This window comes from Micropterus dolomieu, linkage group LG16, assembly GCF_021292245.1.
Source record: "Micropterus dolomieu isolate WLL.071019.BEF.003 ecotype Adirondacks linkage group LG16, ASM2129224v1, whole genome shotgun sequence".
In the NCBI taxonomy this organism is placed as follows: Eukaryota; Metazoa; Chordata; class Actinopteri; order Centrarchiformes; family Centrarchidae; genus Micropterus; species Micropterus dolomieu.
Window position 1 is genome coordinate 18,447,837 of NC_060165.1, and position 23,292 is coordinate 18,471,128.

The following is a 23,292-nucleotide window of genomic DNA, read 5'->3' on the forward strand; positions in this document are numbered from 1 at the left end:
GTGCTGGATTTGGGTGAAACCCTCCATGCATTGTGATAAGCTTTCTTGTCTTGATGTCAGTGGCTACTCCTTTGGCCAGTTCAATATACCAGCGGGGTATTGGAAGACCGGCCGGTCATATATGTTGATGGCGCGGATCTTGTTCTTCCCATTCAGCTTAGTTTTCAGGACATTCCTTACTCTGTGTAGGTATTTGGCTGTGGCTGACTCCCTTGCTGCCTCCTCATGCTTTCAGATAGCCTGTGGGACCCCGAGGTATTTGTAGCTGTCCTGAACATCTGCAATGTTGCCTTCTGGTTGTTCAACCCCCACGGCTCCGATCTTTTTCCCTCTTTCTGATACCATCTGACCACACTTGTTCAGTCCGAATATATAAAATTAAAAGGTGTCTGTATATATTTATCTTTCAATAGGATTTATTTTGTTTATACAGATTCACCTGTGGTACTTTGTCTGACAAAATTGGGAACTACAGATTCTGCAGTAGAGTGCATATTTTTTCTCCTGTTTGCAGTTTTTTAAAATCCCATTTACAAGGTTATTTAAAGCCACATTGAAGCCCTTTTCTTTTCTGATATACAGCCGTTTCCCAGCATGGCTCACAGCATCTTCTCTGGGGGATTTGAGAAATGAACAGTTACTTCATCGCATCAACACGATGTATCAACGTCGAAAGCCCAGCGGTATTAAAAATATATAAGAGTTTGAACAGAAATGTGGTGGCATATAAGACTGTAATTGCTCCTGGTGAACACTACATCACGCCAGGGGTTGCTGACGTCTCAAAGCTCCACTCTTCTCTGCTGCAGTTCCAGGCAGAGCTATCTCTCCTAGCAGCCTGAGCTCCCTCCATCTCCCTCTCTCTGCCACCCTGCCACAGAAAGTCAATTGGATTTCAAATTGCGAAGTGGCACACAATTAATATTTAATAGCTACAGCTCTGACACAACCTCTGACACATGACTTCAAGGAGGTCTGAGATGAACGTTTCTGATGCTATCACTTCTTTGACATCAGACTGGTTGGATTATCCCTTTGTCTCATAAATGAAAGAGACACAAAGTAGATGTCAGAAGGAAAAAATTACATGGTGGGACAAAGGGATGCTAAAGTGTCCACAGAGTAAAATTATGGACAATCTTGGCAGCTACATGTAGGTGTAACCAAAGAAAATGTTGCTCTATCATCAATATTCAATAAGATACTAATTTTTTGTGTTGTTGTTGTTTTTTTCCACAGAACTGTAGCGGAAGAGGAACTTGACTCATCACTGCTTTTGGTACAGGAAGTCTGCCCTTTGGTGGCCCTAAGAGGCAGTGAAAGATTATTGACTTTTTCACCCTGCTCTATGGGTAAAGTGCGGTTTACTTTACCAACTTTTAGTTTGGGGATAGACCACTGAAGGAAGCCAATTGTGATATAATCGTCAGTCTGTATTTAGCTTCTGCTGAAGTTTGCCACCTTTGCATCATGTGGCTGCAGTACATTTCACACGTCTTTCACTAACTTTCACTCTTCTAAGTGACTGATGGGAATGAAATGCTGGACATAAGAAGTGAAAACACACCCAGCATCTTTATTTCATGGCTAAAAAAACAAGAAGTCCACACCTTGCGTTATATTAGAAAAGGGCAAGGGCAGATGACACATTCCTCTGTTACTGGCACTAGGAAAGGCAAGGTTAGTGAGTCAGTCAGTCGGTCCACCACTTTGGTCCAGACTAAAGCACAGTCTTCAGTTCAATTAGAATTTATCCATTACTAAGGTTTACACCTGAAACATGAATGACATTCCCATCAGCTGCAGCTGAGTGTTAAGAGCTAATTAGGAAACGTTAGCTACATCTAAGGTGCTAAACTAAAACAGTAAATATGGTACATTGACTGACATTTAGCTCAAAAGCTGTGCTGTGTGTAGTTGTGCCCAAGTACATCACATTTATGAGGCAAGGTCACTGATCAACAGTAGTTTTCTGACAAACTCACAGCGTGTGACTGTGAGTTTGTATGTCATGCCTGCATTGTGTTTTGGAACAAAAACTCAACTCTTTCCTCTCTCAAGTGGCATTTGCATCTGAATAGGCTTTTTGATGAAGACAGAGATCTCTCCATGTTGAGGCCAAAAGGAGTGGAACATTGAGAGAAAGGTAGAGGTATGACGAAATGTACAGAGTGACAGAGAGAAAGATAACCTTTGTTAGGGCCTGGTCAGTCTATGTAAAATGTGTGAGTTCAATCAAATCGCTGCTGTTTCCTGACTGAGGTGTCGCTTTAGTTAACTCAGGCTGTCAGCTCTCTGTCTGCATTTGTTTCTTTCACTCCCTCTCATTTTCTTTCTCTGTGAAGTGGGCAAAGTGTGGGCCAGTCTGAACGGTGTAGCTTTAGTTTAATCCTTCTGTCTTGTTCTCGCACACCTTTCACATATTATCTCACTTACTCAAACACTTGAACATCCTTCGCTCATCTTTGCACATGCACGCGCAAAAACAAATTCACACTCACACACAAGTGCACACACAGAATAGACAAGCATCACCTGTACAGCACATGTACAGTATATTGCAAAATAGTGTAATTGCTTGCTAGATGAGTTTTTTTTCAGGAAGGACACTTCCTGTGTGAAAATTGCTTTCACCTATTTTCACACCATTTATCCTTAGGTACTCTCCAACAATAAGCCTATCCAGTCTGTCTTTATTCTTTATTCAAACAGCTTAACATCCTAGTGAGAAGCATTATTCTATATTGTCCCCAGCATGAAGGGTGTTTGTCATTAACAATAAAAGGCCACTCATGAGGGTAGTAAATGTGAACATGGCCATGCTATGCTAATGAAATGAATCATATAACCTATCAAGAAATGAGAGCATGTGGAGGGTAGTGTAATAATTGTTATGGTATGAGTTGTTATACAGCACAGAGCACAGGTCAAGTCTTAAAGCTGCACACACACACACACACACACACACACACACACACACACACACACACACACACAAACACACACTCAAGCACTTCAGGAGAGAGACTAAATCCTATCATATCATATTATTCTGTCAGTTTTAGAAATATTGCACAGACATAAAACGTTAAATACTCAAAACATTGCCCTCCTACAACATTGTCAGACTCATGATCAACATTTTTTAAAAAATCTGTCAAAATCAATGCAGCTGTGATATCTTCTTTTGATGTGTTCTACCTTTTCAAAACCTGCTGCCTACATTACCCACAATGCAACTCAACAGGGCACTTTGGTAGGAGATTCAGATGTGTTTTTGCTAGTAGCGGCTAATGTAGCCTTGAGCCCTACCCTCAAACAAAGATGAGGAGCGGTCTACAGAGGTCTGGTAAGCTCACGTCTTTGTAATTCCACACACTCTGATTTGTTTTTCATTATCAAATTTGTTGTCTTCAGCCCAAACCGTAGCTCACATCACTTTATCAGATTTCCTGCAGCTCCCTCTGGAGCCATAAAAGGCTTTAGGCCTATACAACATTTTTTCACATGTGCAGTAGTACTCCCCAACACTTGTAAACAAACTTAGATGTGCAAAATAGGTGACGTTCCAACTACCTATAAACAGTGACTAAATAAATGTAAAAAAGTTGTTTTAAACTCCATTACCTGAAGAAGCATCACAAATCTTAGGCAAATTAGTTAATCTTCATACTTGTCAAACATCATACTTGTCAAACATCATTTTTACACATGGACACTCAGAGGTGCATTCTGTAAACAGAGAAGAACAGAAGATAAGCGCAGTTTTTCCACACCTAAATCAGCATATGTCCCCTGATAGCTTTGAGAAACAACTCATATTATGACGGGACTCTGGAATAAAGCCTGTACATAAATGTTTAGTCGTTTAATCCATAAGTCAATCCACAGGAAATGTATTCGCAAATATTTAAATAAATTTCAAATTTCATTTGATCATGTCAGTCGTTTATGATGCAAAACTGCTTTTCCTTGTTTTGTATCATTATAAATTGAATATCTGTGGGTTTTGGACTGTTGGTTGCACAACATTTAACAGTATGCTGATCACTTGTTTGGTTAGTTTAAGGATAAAATAAGTAGCACTTATCAACAGTTCAGGGGTGATACACAGTCAGCACTACAGTGTCCCACACCTTTAAAAAAGAAAGGTGTATTAACACTGTTTATCATGGGGACATGACTTTTGTGTTTCATGCTGTCATGCTGACAGAACAGATGTGTGTTATGGTGCAATAACATTACCTTCTCAGGGGGTGGGCCAGACAGATGAAAAGATTTACAGGAGTCCAGACACCTGTAATCCTTCTCAGTTCTGTCTCTCTAATGCATCTCATACCTTGGCCCAAGCTCATCTTTGTTATCAGCGTATCAACCAGCAAGAGGTTGGCAGCCCGCTTCATTTATGATTCCAGCCAGGCCTTAAAAACGGAGGTTCAAGAAAGTCATAAAGATAGCAGACCTCTGGCTGCTCTGTCTTTGTGCAGGCTGTGGTTGATATATGTTGGTGTGTGTGTGTGTGTGTGTGTGTGTGTGTGTGTGTGTGTGTGTGTGTGTGTGTGCGTGTGTGTGTGTGTGTGTTTTATCCTCTACTGGAAAGAGAGACTGGAGGCTGAGGTGATGGACTTAAAAACAGGGAAGCCTGCCAGAAGCATGTTAACAGATGTGGAAAATGTCAGTCTTGATAATGCACATTTTCTTTGATCTTCTGTGAGACAACCTGGAGAGGCAGGGCGTCCTGCCAGGCTACACTCCACCATCTCTCCCTTGAGTTCTTGAGAGCATTTTCTCAGCTGTCACATCATATGGATGGCTGTTTACATTAACATTTATTCATTATTATTAACCGGTGCACAAAGTCCCTCCATCATCCTGGGCAAACATTTGCATCAGCATTTCTGTAGCCTGGTGAGTGAGTGAGTGTGTGTGTGTGTCTTTTTAATTGGCCTTGAGGAGCTCAACTGCTTAGCCTTTGAGATCATTGAGATTTTGATGTGAGATTTGCATGCACTAACCCTGCACACAAAAAGACTTTGCATGACGAAAGGGGGGAGGGTGTCTTCTTTAATGGCATTCACACATTTAGCATGTCAAGCTATGAGGAGGAGGATTAGCAGCGTCACAGGTCTCATTTCTTTTTATAGGTCTCTTTTTATAGCTTCCTCTTGATTCTTTTATCGCTTTCATCATTGCCTTTTAACTGGCACACATTTTAGCATCATTTTCACTGATAGCACAGTCAAAAGATCCATCACACAGATCCCAGGTTTAAGCTTCGCCTGTGCAACTGTCTCTGAGACACACCAGTCAATATATGTGACTTTTGCCTCAAGGCAGATATGAGAGGGTTTTCGTCACTTGGCTGCATTACAACCATTCATATGCAGAGGCTTATACTGACTCCTCTAGGGAAATTAAAATGGAACGACAGGAGTGATATGACACTGTAGTAGTGTAACAGGCACACGGTAGGTCAATATGGTTTGGATGGTGGGATGGTATAGGAGCAGTCAGCTGCATTATAAACAGGCATTTGTAATGAGGGTATTATACTTAAATACAATTAAGGTTCTTGCACTTTTACTTGAGTATTTGCATACTCATATTTTTTACTCATATATATGCATTTTTGCTACTTTAAACTTCTACTCCACTACAATTCAGAGGCAAATATTTGTCTCTTTTTTTCTCCACTGCATTTATTTGATAACCTATACCTGCTTTGCAGATTCAGATGAATGATATCAAATAGAATAAACAAATAAATTATGATATATTATCATACCAGTTAAGATAAGTCTTGAGGAGAAATTCTGCAGGATAGTAAAACATTAGAGCCGAGGTGTCATTTAGGCAAGGATTATTACACTGGGGACGCTGGGGACATGTCCACACCACTTTTTGAATTGGCTGATTTTGTCCCCATCACTTTTTGAAAGCAACAAGAAATGATTACAAATGAAACTGTCCCTGACCCCAGTCCCCTCCTCCTCTCATATATTTCAGCACTGAATATTTCTTCAAAATAGTGTTAAAATATCTTCTTGACTTGTGTTCATGATCCCAATATTGTGCATCATCACATCTCGTGAGTTAAGTGTATCATCACACCCCTAATCTGTCCCCACCACTTTTCAACACAAAGTGACATTAGAGCCACATTTACCAGCTGCAACATTTAAGTAACGCACATATTGTTTGAATAATTATAATTCAATAATATAATAAACATTATACTGAAAAAGGCCATTCTGCATAATGAGTTGTTGTTGTTTTTTTGGGCTCTAAGTACATAGAATCAGAATCATAATCAGCTTTTTTGTCAAGTAGGTTTAAACACATACGGAATTTGCTTTGATGACTTGGTGCTTGACAATAAACATAAGTTATATAAATATTAAAATATGAAATATACAATGGAATAAAAGAGTAAGTAAAGTACATTCTGATGCTAACACATGCACGTTTGTACATTTCAAGTACATTTTTGAATGCTTATACCATTTCCATACTGTGGTATTGCTGCTTTTACTTAAGTAATAGATCTGAGTACTTCTTCTACCACTGACTGGTATTCATCACCATTCACTGTTGAATCCTGAAAGTGGGACATTATGAGAAAGGCCCTGCTGCGTTTCGCATCAAGTTATGGGTGTGTCAGTGCCTAGTGCTTACCAAGTATCTTCATGCAGGCTTTATGGCCGGCAAGCTGAGTATTTTTTCACTTGAGAAGAGGGCCAGCGCTCCACTTCACCACTTAACGCTGCATTTGTCATGGTGATTTATCAGACAAGACGAAACGAACAGCAGGAAGCAAGCTGGAAATGCAACACAGAAAAGAGGTATCTGAAAGCATTTCCCAGGTGGGATTCAGTCCCTGCTAAAGAAGAATGAGAGGGGGGACACCAAACTAGTGCATAATGTATGTTAATTAAATGTCCTGGCCAATGACAGGCAGTAGAAAGATAAATCCACCAGAATGGAGGTTTTCCCAGAATCCAGGGAGAGTAGATTCCTGTGAATGGAGACATAAGTCCGTAGATCTTTGATGACATGATTTAAAAAATTGAATGTCCTGAAGTCACAACGCAAAAAAGTTGGTTGCAATACTTTGTAGCGAAAATTTCAACCCACCCTTCCCAATGGGCTGCAGTTCAGTGCAGCACATACACAAAGCATACAGGATTCAGCACCATGGACAGTGACATCAATCGCTGGTCAGTTTACAGGCAACAATTTGTCATGAGCCCACACACCTGCTGAGGAGGACAGCAGGGACAGAGGGAAAGAGAGCTGTTAAACCAAATGGTTATTTAAAATATTGACACTAAGCTATTGATGACTTGGTTAGGAGAGGGATGTTTATTAGATTGTTTTATATTTTGCTTCCTCATTTGGCTGTTTTGCATGTTGAGTTCTAGTTCAGTCTTTAATGAGAATTATGGCTGCAGCCTGGCAAAAACAAAGATAACACACAATAGTAGTTAGAAATTAAAAAAACGATAAGTAAAGTAAGTAAAACACTTACTAAATAAGAACACTGTCTATCAATCAACCATAGTCAGTTAATCGATAGTTGGCTAATTAAATTACTGACTATTTTACAATGAGCTAATCTGTATTTGTTTTTGATATATCCAATATGAGCGACAATACTTGATGACACCATATCCAATGTCTTTAATCAATGTAGTCTGTGTTTACTTTGTCAATGTCAGCATGACCAGCAGACTTTGGTATTACTCTTTTGCACAAGTGGTTTCATTTATAAAGATCACTTGTTCAGACTGATGTCAGATTGTGGCCAGAAAATGGTCAGATCTGATAAGTGAATCGGAATTGAGCAGCTGAGTCTTGCAGTGTGAGTGTAACCTGAATCACTTTTGCGCAGCTGATTAAAGCTATTTTCTTTTAGCATATCAAATGTGATGACTTACTTGAGGTGGCACATCTGAAACAAGAACCCAGTTTTTTATTTTATTTTACATATTTAGCGCACATTAATGAACATTTCTGCTGGCATCAATGTAAATATGCCAGATTTAGCCAGAAGGCTACTTTTCATCTCTAGTCCCTGGTCAGTACATTTCAATACAAAAAGGACAACATAATAAAAACAAAAAAGAAATAGTAGGCTACAGTAGTGTTGTTGTACTCGAGACTGGTCTTGGTCTTAAGACCAGTCTTAAAACCACTTTTTGATGGTCTTGGTCTTGTCTCGGTCTCGACTGCATTTGTACTCGGTCTTGTCTCGGACATTGAGGACTCGGGATTTTATTTCAAGACCATAACTTTGGGAATATCAATAAATTGCTTTTGCATTGCAAGCAAATTGCTTCAAATGCAACCAATAAGCCTAATTAATGACTGTCACCCCTCCCTGCGATGCTTACATTGATATCAGCTCTTAGTGTTTGTATGTGGGTGTTTTAATGGGAATGTGGATCTTTCAGATCAATTTGAGAACTATCTATGATCTTGTTCCAAATTTTATTGCATGCCATGCAATGCAGGGAACTGGTCTTGGTCTTGACTCGGTCTCGCCCTCCCTCGGTCTTGGTCTCGACTGCTCTCAGCCCCTAAAAGTCTTGGTCTTGTCTTGGTCTCGATAAACTCCGGTCTTGGTCTTGACTTGGTCTCGGTTTGGGCAGTCTTGACTACAATACTAGGCTACAGTACACTACAATACACAAGACAAACATTATGTTTCACCGAGCAGGTCAAGAACTGATTTTCAAAGTAAATCAATTATGAGTTGACAGTAATTTGTTGTAGAGTGTTTCCATCCTTCTGCCTTGTTATTACAGTGCTGTTTTATTCAAGCGTTAAAGTGCCATTACATGCAATCAAGTCTAAGTATTTAAGTGCTTTATTGGTGCATTAAAGTGCTGTACCTTGTGCGGGACCACACAGCAGGGTGACACTCCAACTGTATGATCCCACAACAAGGGGTCCCACTGACATGCAGAGTCATGAAGGGTCAATGTACTTGGAAGCCAGTTTGTTTATAACTATCTGTAAACACAAACACATACCCACATGTATGAGTACACAAATGCACAAAGAAACATACTCACACATACACACCCATACACATACATTAAGGTACATTTACATTAAGTCACCTATTAATAATCTCCAACTTCCTGGAGACACACTGAGAACGCTGGCTGCTCTTAAACATTTATGCCGCTCTTTGAAAATAGAAAACCAAACAAACTTCCTGGGAGGAAATTGAAGGACAAGATTAAGTATGGACTCATCAACTGGTGACATTTCAGTATTTTATTGCCAACGCAGAACAGTCTCTTCAGCATTTCTTACACCAAAAATTAAGAAAATAAAACTGCATTTATTCGTTGATTAGGAGAAATATAGTGTCTTTTAGTTCCTCCTCTAACTGTTATTTAAATTGCCACGTGTTTGATGTCCACTGTAAGGTGACAGATCCGTGTTGCTGGCACAGCTGTTATTATGAGCAGTATTTATTTATGAAAATGTGAGTTTAAATATATTTCCATTCATACTTGATGCTTTCTCCAGTGGGCCAGTGCATCTGGGCATGCTCCTAAAGGTACATGAATCTCCAGTGGCCCTTTTTAGATTTTTACACACTCATTAAATGTAAAAATTGAAATGTTGTACTAAATCAGTAGGGACCTTGGAAGACCAGAGTTTATTTTTCTAAAATATCATTGTAAGCTCTAGCATTAAGATCTCCCCCAAGAGGCCTGGCCTGAACCTTGAAAACTGACCCAGACTAAAAGTACACTAAAGTACTTAGATGGGGTATCCTTACTTTGGCCACAAGTATATATTATACCAAGAACACCTGTAGTTCAGCAGGCTACTATCACAATCTCTTGAACAAAATTATATTTAAAAAAATTCAGTGATCAGATCAGAGTCTGTTTGAGGATCTGGTTGTTAAAATGTTTAAGGGCCCCTGCACTGGATATTAGGCTACCGTTTAGTTGCAAAGGCAAATAGGCAGAGCGATTTATCTCATTTCCAAAATATCGGGAGAAATAAGAGACCAAATGCAACTGTCAGCGACTCAGAACAATCCTAATTACAATACTTGGCAGGGACCATCTGTGTGACAGGACCAGGTGAACATGGCTTCAAAAGGCGGCCGCTCTACTGACTGAAAAAAAATTCCAACTGATTGGAAAAGCGCGAACTTAGCCTATTGGTCTATGGACATGAAATAACTATACATTTTATACAACAAGACATTTTATTTAGTTGTTTTTATAGCTTTTTCATTTTTTAACTGTAAAATTATTGTTTACATATTGTGACTCAAATGTGGATACATGCTGGAAAATAATCTCTGTTGTTATTATTATTATTATTATTATTATTATTATACAGTAGCCTATCTACACGCGGGGGGTTAAGAATTGCACAGCTGCAACTTTAAGAATCCACACGCCTCCCCTCCGTCATCTCCAACAATGGTCTTTTCCAGCTCAGCTTATCACAGCAGAATTTGTAACATGCCATAATTTCTTTACCGGTGTGTGTAGCCCCGGAAATCAAATGTCATTACCCAACGCCGCTAATTTGGCGATTATTCCTGCTCTTTTGCTTTTTGACAATGCCAGCGGCGGGGACCAGCCGAACCTTTACGATCAGATCCTCGGCGTCGCTGCTTTTTTGCACTGAAGAAGCCTCCTAGGATTGTCCGCTTGATGGTCTAGCTTACAGAGACTGCAGTTGTCATTGATCCGCTGCCAGAGCCGCTACAGATAGTAAAGGAATAAATTGTGAGTATGCACACTGTTGCCGCCGGTATTGCAGTGACCTACATTGCCCTGTTCCTGCAGGCTCAAGGTGATTTTCTGCGGTGCCCTCTTCACATCCCTCAACTCTGGACTGATAGGGTGATATTGGAGGAGCTTGGGGGCACCTGGTGTGGATGGATACATGGTGTATATAACCTATACATTTCGTGTGTGTGTTTGACATTGTGAGGCTCTGCAGGAGAAAAAAATACGGCCGGCTGTCACAGTGGAGAGACAGAGGAGAGAGTTGAAGGGGGGCGGGATGCAGACTGAGAGGCTGGCATGATGTAATGCACTTGAGACAATAGCCAAGGATTCTCCCCAATTACCATTTCAGAGAATGAGGAGGAGATTTTACAGCGGTGTATAGACACGATCGGCACCGCAGTCAGGCCGCCTCGGCGTGTGTGTGCATATGTGTGCCGCCTCGCGTGTGTGCGCGCGTGCGGTTAACAGTAAAAACAGGAGCTGTCATAGGAGGAACAGCTGCCCCTCCTATAAACAATATTATTACCGGCTATTATAGAGATGCAAGGAGGGAGAGTGCATGAACAGCCTCTCTGTCTCTCTGCCATGAATCCATATTTACCACCCTTTCACTCACACATTCATACACACACTTTTCATGTTGTAGATGAATGAATGAAAAGACACACACATGCATGGGCTGGCTTAATTTGATGCTAGAAGGCCAATTGCTGCAGGCAAAGCTGTGATCTTCCTCTGATCTTGCAAATAAATATTAACGTTTGCAACCAGGACAATAAAGGAACGTGACAATATTTGCATTTGCACGGATTACATGTGGCTGAAGTTGTGCCATGCACTATTTCCAAGTGGGACACAGTTGCATTATGCAGAAGCAGGAGGCTTAAGTCAATGGTTATGCATTCTGTATTGGGACTTTCCAGTAATGCACCATGCCAATATAGTCCACTGCCTAACATGTCTGGTGTGCAGACAAAGCTTTTCTTACCTTGAGGTGCCACGCAGAGAGGTGGCTACCTGTGACAGAAGCTGTTATGTCTATCAAATGATGGATTGACGGTCTTATATGGGCCATGTTTGACTGCTTCCAAACCTTCCGTAATGAGGAAGGTAAAATCCAGGTGAAATGTTGGCGGTGGTGGAAGATGGCATTATCAGTTACCACCTGAGCTTTATTGCCTTTTTTTTGTTCCCTTCGATCTGTATTCTGATTCAATCTTTATCGATTGATGGTTTGCATGACCTTGCTGCAGGGCATTGTGGGCGTTGTTAAAGGCTACACACTGTCCTTTCATGCTTTCATGTGCATGTAGACTTATTTTCAGTTCAACACACAGCCAAAGAACATTCACAGGGTTCACACACACACACACACACACACACACACACACACACACACACTTGATGCACAGTCTCCTCTCCCTTTCCCACCTTCCTAATGGCAGCAGGCTAGGTGTAACTCTACACCCATCCCATTCTCTATATCCCATCTCTGTCTCATTCACTTTTTACTGCACAGTGTGTCAGTGTTCACTTGGGGTTGTTAGTTACAGCACTGCTACACAAGATACACAAGTATAATTTTTAGGCACTTTTTATGTTCTGCTGTGTGGATCCATTTGACATAACTAAAATAATTCCTTTAAAATAAAATAAAAATATAGACTTTTCAATAAAATTCTGAGTGAATTTTTAGTGTTGATTTGATAAATATACAAGCTTCCACACACTGACAAGAAATATGGTCAATTGGAATTAAATCTCTTTTCCTAAGAAAGAATATAGAAAGAATTTTTTCGGTTCCCTCTATAAGTATGATTATGGTTTGTTCCTCTCACTTTATTATTTTCATTTCCTTAATATAATTTTTCATGCTTCCTTACCAGGTCTTTTACATGTGTGCTTATTGTCACTTGCTAAATGAATTGCCCAATGAAGATCATTGCACCAAAATGCACCTATCGAACTGAGCTAATTGGATTATTTGTTTTTTCACTTAAGATTGCTGCCTGCTTCTGCTGAAATCAACACTGATGAGAGAAGAGAGAGTGAACTAAAATAGCAAACTTGAGGCCTGTGAAACCAAAACAGTTGGTTGAAAGATGTGAAGACGCTACATAGAGCTGAAGAGAACTTCAAAGTCTGAATAGATATTTCTCTGGTTGTTTATCAATACAAGTGGAACCTTTTAATAAAGGTTTTTGCTCCATCCACTCCTGCTTGAGTGCTATTGTATGTTCCTGTGGCAGTTATTAAATTGAATCGACTTGAATTGTTGTTTTCCTGGCAGGCTGTCTCTTGGTTGTCAGAAGTCTCTCTGGTGCAGGGAGCCATATGAATGGGATTTCTCAGCACTATGAGTGTACCATGCAATCTGGTCCGTTCCATTCACAAAAATGCTGTGTCACTCTTTTCCCACCTGTCCGCCTGATATGGATGCCAATGTGGGAAAGAGCGGCATGCAACAGTTTTACCGCTACCCTTTGTTTTCATCAATGAGACAAGTCTGTAGATGCACTTTGCGCTCAGCTTCATGCCAAAAAATCAAACACAGACATTATTTAAAAGTGGATTTTCCCTGTAGTCAGCTCCCCTGGCGACCAGAGAGCCACATGTGTAATCAGCCTAGTGCTTCTGGTATACTGATGTAGGTGAAGTGCATTATCATCAAAACAATTTGATCGAACACTCTTATTCATGTTGAGAGGAACTGAGCTTGAATGAACCTAATAGGGTGTTACAAATGTTTGATGAATTTACCTCACGTTTCATAAAAGATTAGCTTCTAAATGGGCTTTTTGGGGCTTTCTTTGTTTTGTTTTACTTACTTCTAAATGACCATCTCTTTCCTTAATGAGTTAAAAGAGTTATGAATTCCATGCTGGATGATAACAAAGCTTTAAACACACTATTAAATAATGCTGGTTTTATTTTAGTTTCTCCAAAGTCAGCTCGACAAGCATACAGTTGTACAGCTTATCTCCAAAGCCACAGAGTGTCGTGTTCAGTCCTCTGCTTGTTCTGCACACAGTCGCTCTCTACACGTCTTTTGATGTTTCCCAGGTGGTGAATAGTGCTGAATTTGCCTCACATAGCCATATATTGCTCAGGAACATACTGCTGTTTTGTGTGCTGCTCCTTATCTACTCCCACAATTATTCCCATTAATGAGATTAACTGAAGACATTCAGCGCAGCTTGCTGATTTGTTCTTGCGTTAATAGCGCGGTTCTACATAAGTGGCAAAATTTACATCTGTCCCATATAGATAGTTCATTGTCTGCTTCAGTTGTACTCAGGGGAACTCTCAAGTGCCAGGGGTTTGTTGTTCATTTTGTCATATTTCCCCTGTTTTCTATTATTTTTTATTTTTTTAAATATAGATAATCATCTTAAAGATATTATTTCTTTGCACATGCTGCCTTGACTTGAAGAACAATAATCCGGCATTTACAAAAAAACTGTTTCTATAAACTTAAATTTGGCAGCACTGAAAATGAGATGTGCGCATTGCTGCATTCAACACTATCATCAGAGGAGAACGTTGTTATGTGACTATTCTGCAATACCACGGATTTAATAAAAATTTCCACTTTCTGCAATATCTGCATTGCAATTACAGTACGGTTAAGATGTCAGTAGGCTTCAAATGAAGTCACTTGTCAGTTGACTGAAGAGTGTCTGAAACCACAACCCCTTACACTTTTCTAACGTCGAAATTATGGCGAGCACACCCACTTCACGCAGCGATTGGCCATGTGAGAAAGAATTCAGGATTTGAACTTCTCTCTAAGGCCCCATCCACACTACTCCGTTTTAGTTTACAAATGGAGAATTAAAACGAATACGATCTCCGTCCACACCAGCATTTTAGCTGCGTTTTGGAGTTGATCTCCGTCCACATTAAAACGACTGAAAACGCACATCTATTGGCCGTTCAGGTACACTGGGCATGTGCGGGCCAGCGTAAACATGAAGCAGATGGTCTATTCCGTTTGGCGAAAGAATAAAGAAAAACAGACGAAGAATCAGAGCAGTTTTTTTTGCATACACCAATAATGAGCTGGGACTGTTACTGAATGTGACACGGTACTGTGGCGGCGGAAAACAGACTGGAAGTCATCGCAAAGTAAACGGCGACATGCACAGTACAAGTGTAGGCAGATAAGTGTTATTTGCACGGTACAGAATATTAATAAAAATACCATGTCAAAAACCCGGTCAGTACCATCGTGTTTCTGCTTTGCATGACTTATAAGACCCAATCAGAGAGCCGAGCGTGAGCGGCCACGTCATCGTTTCTAAAGTCCTCCGTTTTTGCCTGTCTTCACTAAAACGCCCTCCGGAGTTTTGAAATGCAAAACTGGGTCGGCAGCGTTTCCAAACTTCTCTGTTTTAGGTCTTCGATTTTGCCGTTGTTTAATTTGAAAACGGTGTAGTGTGGATGGGGCCTAAAAACTCTTAGTTAGAGTTATCCTCATTTGAACAAGTATAGATTATCGCCCCTCTCTCAGATAGCAGTCTTGTACCACAGTCTTGAAGTGTGGCCGTACTGAATAGGTATAAACACTTTTGCCCTCAGATCACCCTGGTCAGATGATATGTTGGACAAACTTGTTCTTTTTAAGCATACTGACACTTTTAAGGTTATGGAAAAGTTGTGGTTATGGCAGTTAAACTATGGACAAGGTATGGCAAATGCTTGTCTACAGCATATTTCTACTCAGCTTTATGAACACAACTACAGTGATTTTGTGTAGACATTGTGTAAGTGACAGACAACTAAAACGCTTGGTTAAGGTTAGGGAAAGATCATGGTGATGGTTAATAAAAAGGCAAGAATTTATTAGAGGTCTGTGACAAGACATGAACTCTGGTCTCCTGCATGAAACTCAGATATCAGTCCACCACCCCAATCTGCACACCCTTACTTTCCACCTTTCTTCATATAGGTCACACTACATTGGCACTGAACACAGACATTAGATGTTAATTGTGAGGTGCCACATTGTCCAATAGAGATGTAATTCAGCAGTTGATCACTGTGGCTTTGGAATGGGTTTCACAGGCCCAGAGTCCTGGGTAATACCGAAAAAGAACCATAGGTGTTAGTTATGTTTAGCTGTGATTGAAGTTTTACATTTGATCTCAAGCATCGCTTCGGTCTTTCTGTTTATCGTGACTTTACTGAGCAAGTTCCGGCTGCCAGCTAGACTTCTGTCTGGAGCTAGGTTTCTGAGTGTGGATGAGGCTTCTAGGCAAAAAAAGGGCTCTGGATTTGTTGCGCTGACTGGGGGGAAAAAAACTCACTTCTACCTCCCTGAATAATTAATTGATTGGCATATGGCATGGAGAGAAAAGCCCAATGATCTCTGCCTGTCTGTATGTCTGTCTGTGTACATGTCTTATTGGATCTGTGGCCCACAATGTATTCAATTGAGCGTGTTACTGTTCCTCCCTCCCGTGATTCTTTTTAGACTCCCATTTAACATCTTTAACCAACCGCACTAAATTCAGTCACTTAAGCTTCGTCTTGTTTATACAACATTCTTAGCTTGCTACAAATACCAGCATCTTTCAGACAGATACAATCTTACATATTCATTATTAGACATGCATTTATGCTAAGCCTAAGTCTTCTTGGAATTTTAGGGCAGCCTTCCTGGTGTACATTATCATAATATGCAATGATGGTGAACTGCAGAGGTCGTCCTGTTTCAGGCTCTATGAATATCTGTAGACCAAATAGCTATTGTAATGGGGGTCAGATTGGCTATTCAGTTGTGAAGAAGTAGCATTGTCACTGTTAGCAATCGCAATCTAGACAACATCTGCAACCCAGCTGCCAAATAGAGCTCCCAGACTACACATTCTTCACACTGCCCACTGTGGGTGATTAGTGTTTGCTATCCAAGAGGATCACACTAACTTACCTGTCATCAGTACTGCCTGCCAGCTTCACACTAAAAAGAAACTAATGACTTGCTGCACAAACATGCGCTCCACTGACAGTCCATGGCAAATAGTGAGCAACAGAGGAGAATTTTACCACAAGCGAGGACATTTTGGGGAAAGCAGTGGGTGATTATTACTACATTTTGCTTCATGGCTTGGCAGACAATATATATTAATCTGAATGTCAAGTTTAACTAAAGACACTGGCCTGATGCCTTTTCAATGACACAATTACAGAAAACGTTAATTAAAATGTTTGTAATGTAATGTAATGAGTGTTTGCTTTCAGTTTTCAGGAAGACTGCTTTACACGTCTAAGGGCGGAGACAAAATCAGTCAGTGCACTTTTCCTCCGTATCTATTGATTTTTCGTAGACAGTATAAATGATTTAAGGGGCAGTCACGGTGAGATCAAATCATAAGGTACAGGAAAGGACAAAAAGGGATTGTTTGTGCCATGAAGCAGAAAAACATCCTCAATACACTTTGCTTTCAGCACAGCTTAAAGGAGAAATAAAACACCATTAAACAACAAAAATGTGTCTGATATTTAAGAGCCTGTTTGTGAGTGCAATGTGGAGACCACAGCGGAATGGGATCACTGAGAAGTTGTGAGCGATGTAAAAGATCACAAGCAAATTTCCAAATGTGGAAACAATGCCATTTTGCATTTCACAGAAGATATTAATTTCTGCAGCAACAGCAAGTACGTTTCCAGTACAACTTACAGATAAATGTAGCAGGTTTAAAAACTGTAGGAAATTACTAACCAAAGAAAACTTATATAAGTTAGCTCGATGAAAAATGGGTACTGCAAAAAAAGGTAGATTACTGAAGAAAGACAGCATCACATATACATTTTTCACAGTAGATTACCTAAGGGTGGAAATTTATTTTAACCGATTGTTTAAAGCAACACAAACATTTACAATCAGCATCAATACTTCTTACCCAAAGTTTGTTTTGATATCCACTGCCAGAAGCTCTAGTGGTATTGATTTTTATGCAACTAGCACCTTCCTCCCTGCGCACAACTAGCAGGTATTGAGCCAGATTCAGAAATAAATCACTACCTTCTACTTAAAATGCACCAACGATGTCCCAGTCGGTCCTCCAGCTGGCTCTCCAAGTGAAGGCTGGCATGTGTAGAGTGTCCAGCCAAGCAGCACACAGGCTCGGTCTCTCAGGTCTAAACGGCAGCAAATGGTGGCTGAATGGTGAACTGGTGGGAATCTGGCTGGGTGCCTGGACTGGAGAAGATATGGGAGACCCCATCTTACTGCCAGAACATGCTGAGATACAGACCTACCATTATAACCCACCCAGAGGCTACCAAGTCTGGGCAATGGGATATTGAAATCTCACTGAGTAAACCTGGCCTGGATGAACTACCATTAAGATTATATTAAAATCATCATTGAACTGTAAGTATTAAGGGTATTGTTAGGCTTTGAATTATTATTTTATCATGATTTATTAATATGTATTTTTGATGTTATTTTATAGCATCAATCATGATGTCAGTCATTTGTTGATCTGGAGCGCCTACAATCAATGACTACATGTTATTTTTGTGACATATGTGGTAAATCCAGATATTTCGAAATTAAACACTCAAACATTAGGGGAATAAATGTATGCATATTTGCTTGACTGGAACTTAGATGAGAATATTTATATAATTTTAATCTCTGCATACAGACATCGGTCCAAAATGCACTTAGCCTAGCTAAGTTTGTGCTGGAATCAAGGGGAAGTGGTTAGCCCAGTGTTGTGGCTTTTGTTAACTTCAAAGCTATTATATTCACACATTATGTCTTGTATTTTACATGTGTAGAAATAAGAAAATGAGACACTGTGGTTTAATGAGCAGTGTTACTGTAAAAGAAAACTATGAGAAATATAACAAGCTAATTCTTGCCTCTTATATGCAGTTAGCTCATTAGCCACAAAACAGCTGGGTCCAGTGAGTGTAAACGCAGGCTGTCAGAAGTCGTCCTGAAGATGCTAGCTTCATACCATTTCAAAACTCTCAACTAAACCCTGATGATTCTTAGATGTTTTAGTAGCTGGCTTGGTTAAACAAAAGATATAAGATATAATACATAATTTATGTTAACCTTGCCTCTTTAAATCTTTATAACCAACATTTTTTTTTACTTCAACTTAGCTTGCTCTATCACATGACTGATGTGTTATGATGCAAACCCGGTTTTAGCTCATGAACTACCATCCATCGGTTAGGATGACTCCTGAGGCTTTCTGAAGTCCTTCGGGGAAGCTGGAATATGGCTTCACATATCCACTATAGCGTAGATACGCTGTATTATGCAACTTGATCTGGACTGGCCCATTAAACAGCACAAGCGTGAAATCTAGGGCAGAACGCTCAGCCTCCCAAGACGTCTCTGCAGCTTTGAAACGGGATGACGCTGTGCCGAGCTCCAACTGTGACAGGCCCAGTCACATACACACAGCCATACAAATAGTTCTAGTGGATACTCGCACATGTAGCAGACACTCACATGGACACATTTGTTTTGCTATGAAGATCTTCATCTTTAGCATCAACACTATCCTGAATCTAACTTCAAGCCTCAACCCTGAATCAAGATATTAATGTTGCTTTGGTATGCAACATGTGAAAAGGGGTCACAAACAGGCATTATAAAGAGTCACAAGCCAAAAAGGTTTGGAACGAGTATTTTAGATCAAACTCAAAAGTGATCACAGCTCAGTCAGTTATGAACTGTAATGTCGCCCTTCAGTATTGGCCTCACTTTAGTAAATGATCAATAGCGACATTTAAATAGTGCTTTTATACAAAGCGCTTTACAATTTGCCTCTCATTCACTCGTTAACACACACACACACTCTCACACCGATGGCAGCAACCTACCATACAAGGCGCTGGCCTGACCCTCGGACACATACACATTAGCAATCTGGGGTTCAGTGTTTTGCCCGTGACACTTGAACATGTGGACAGGACTAGTTCAGTGGAGGCTGAACCCATTCCAACTCCTGAGCTAGGAGATTTATCAGCGGCGCTAGTAACATACTCTACAATGTGAAATTCAGCAGTATCATTTCACAGGTTTCACTGTAACACTGTCTTCTTCTCATTTCGAAACTAATCTAATCTCCCTCCTTCCCGGCAGTGCCAAGATGATGTGCGAAGTGATGCCCACTATCAGCGAGGACACGGCTCTGAGCCAGCGTGGCTCTCAGAGCAGCGCCTCGGACCCAGACTCCCACTTTGAGCAACTGATGGTTAACATGCTGGACGAAAGGGACCGGCTGCTGGACACTCTGAGGGAGACCCAGGAGAGCCTCGGCCTGGCCCAGCAGCATCTTCAGGACGTCATCTACGACCGTGATTCTCTGCAGCGCCAGCTCAGCTCTGCCCTTCCACAGGTAAGCCACAGTAATGGCGTTTTTGACGTTGTGTTTGTGATGTTTTTTGACTTCACTGACGGTGTTAGTGTAATATAGACAGGACAGATGGGGAGACATGCAACAAATGCCCAAGGCTTGATCTGAAACAGGATGTTATGCAGTTATATGCTATGCAGTGGGGATATTTTGTGGTTTGCAATAAAATTAAATAGCTTGGTACATTTTGACCACACGGTACATCTGAACTTTGAACTCTTTGAGTCTTCCTACAGTTTTCTTGCTTTAGTGCCTTGTTGAATACAGCATGTCGTTTTGTTCTCATTTGAATTCCTATAAACCCTTTTACTAGATGAACTGCAATTTGCAATTAGAGTGATGTAAAATATATTCTTTCCAAACAGTATCCCCCATTGAAACTATGGGTAATTATATTTTAATTTACAGTACATCATTATGCTTAAATGAACATGGCACAAATATTGTGTTTCCAATAACATTACTTTGGAAAATTTTCCAATTCAGTGACTCTCGCTAACTCCAAATGAAGTCCTTATGTCAAAATTAATTCACGGCAGAGTGTTTAGTTGAAGAGAATATAGGGCGAACTTGTGGTATTTTTTGCATCTCTTTAAACATTTGGGAAGTGGGGTGTAATTACCAGTTGCCCATCCGTTGGATTGGTTTGCTTAATGATGGCTTTGTAAAGCACTTGTAAAGCATGCACCAAGTGACATATACTGTAAGTATGTGTGCATTAATCTATTGTTTTTGTTATGTACAGTACTTGTAGAGGTACAGCAGTGTTGTATTTAACTAATGTATTCAGTTGCTTGTTCACATTCACTGAGCAATCAATCAACCATGTTGGTTGAATGACATTGCCTTTGTTTGCAGTTAGATCAGTGAAACGTAGTGGGAAGGCTGAACTTTTGTCGTGAAAAGGCTGAAATTTTGGTGTGGTTTGTTCATTTTCATAGCAACATGTGAAAAAAAGAAAAGTCTTGTGTAATAGTTCCTACAGTAAGTGGAGATTAGCATTTTCTAAAAGTGTGTCAGTAATTCTAGTCACACGCTCTCCCCACTCTGTTGCCAGAAGACTCTGGAGGTTTGCTGGTGGAGAGAGGAGGACTTTGTTCGCAGGCGGTGCCCACCGATAGCACAGTAATCCGCATGGTTTCGGAGACACAGGCGAGGCACACACTGTGTCTCTATTAGCTTTGGTGTTATCTCACATTATGGCTTAAAAGGGGTTTGAAGTGTTAAAATGATACTTACTTTTGAATTAATCCAGCCAGAAAATCATTTCAATATCGGCTTTTTTTTCTTCTTGCCCCATGGCACTTAGAATGATTTTGAATTAGCTGACTTACACCTCTTCATTATGACGTGTGGAACAGATTGTTGGGAGTTTTGGAGATAAATATACCTTTACGAGAGTCTGCCTTTGCTTTGTTTTCATCTTGGATTCATCTCAGACTGTAGGTTTGAACTCGGGTTATGTGGTATCCAGCTCATGCTTTAGCCTTAGGGCTTTTATCCTCCTCAGAAGTTACACAGTGGAAATGATATACATTTGAGAGTACAAGACAAAAAGGGAAAACTTAAGCACTACAAAATGCTATTCATAGATTTTACACACTAAATAGAACAGAGCAAAACAACCCCTCTTACCTCTCTGGTCCCATATTTGACTGCATGTCTTTCCCCATTCTTATAGGAATAGCAAATTTGAGGCCATCTTCCTTCCCTGTCCAAACATTCCCACCACTTCATTTCCAGAGAATGCACCTAGGGCTGCCAAAGTGAAATAACATTTCCATTATCAGACAATTTCACTGATGTCCATCGGCAGTATAGGCTCTGTGGTGGCGCAGTTGTGATGTATTGGTTGTCATTGTGTAATGACAGAGCTGACATACTGTTCTGGTGCATTTCCCGGCACCCGGCTTAAATTAGATGTCACTCTGGCGATTGCGATCCTCCTAGCGACATTCTGGCACAAACAATTCCATTAATTACTCTGATGCTGTCTTATTGGTCTGTATGATATCAACATTACTCTAAGGGTTTATAAAGAGGTTTGCTAGACCATGGTAATTATACATAGACACCTTCTGCCTTTTTGGACAATACAAATGAGCTTATTTCACAGAAGCAGCCATCACCTTTGTGCTGGTGTGTCTTTGCTCTTGATTAGGCAGTAATAATTTTACTGCATCTGACACTTCTTTAATAACGAGACTTCTTTAACAGACGTAATTTTCAGCAATTTTGAGAGGCCGGCAGTGTGGAACAACGCTCACATAATCATATAGCGGGGTTCTTAAAGAGGACAATAGATAGCTTCCAGGTCTTTCTCCACTGTGTGTGTGTGATTGCAGAGGAGGTGGTGAATGAAAAGAGAAGCAGCAGAGTTTCCTTTTTAAAGACAGAAGTGGCCTCATTTAGGCGATAGGCAGGCTGTGAATGTGTCTTTACTGATATCACTCCTCTTCTTCTTGAAGCCCAGAGCGCTGGCAGGATTAGGCGTTGGCCCACTACAAACTTTCCTCCTTCTTGTTCTTCTTCCCGCTTTCCCTGCCTCCCTGTTTCTGCTGTCACTGCCTTTTCTGTTATGTTGCACTTTGCCTTGTGTCTCCTTCTTCTCCTCTGTTTTTCCCCCTCTCCCCATCAGAGGTCACGGCTCCGCTACTCGTCATGACACTTTCGACTGATCGGAGTGACATTCGCCGTCCCCTCTTGACGCTTCCAGGCAACACCGCATCCCCACTTACATGCATAACAACCCGACAGTGTCACTGTCCCTTCCCTGAAATGCCTCCCCTCCTTGCCCACTCTGCCTTGTATTCTCTTTTTACATTTCATCAGACCATTTTTTTACATAGCAGAAGAATGGCGGACACAATCATTAGCTGTATATGTGTCGTACACCCATTGCTGCATGACATCCCTTGTGTATATTGATGCTAAAAAGCTTGTGAATTGAACATTGTATTTAAATAATATATTGTAGAATTGAAAGGTCGCTCTGAAAAGTCTGTAGTTTGCTACTGCAGTCATGACGTGTCAAAACAGAGCAATGCATCCTTAAAAATAATTGAAATCACTCCATATTCTCCGCTGCTGATTTGTATGTTAAGTATGTTGTAAACACTCATCGT

At 40.5% G+C, this 23,292-nt stretch overlaps 1 protein-coding gene across 1 annotated transcript in view; it reads left to right on the plus strand.

Annotated features, from left to right (window-relative positions):
- The window catches only part of ppfia2 (PTPRF interacting protein alpha 2), a 216,103-nt gene that overhangs the window by 21,161 nt on the left and 171,650 nt on the right, over positions 1 to 23,292 (plus strand). Inside the window, exon 2 of the mRNA XM_046072277.1 lies at positions 19,894 to 20,149. Coding sequence (XP_045928233.1) covers positions 19,894 to 20,149 — 256 coding nt within the window. The remainder of the gene's footprint in view (positions 1 to 19,893; positions 20,150 to 23,292) is intronic.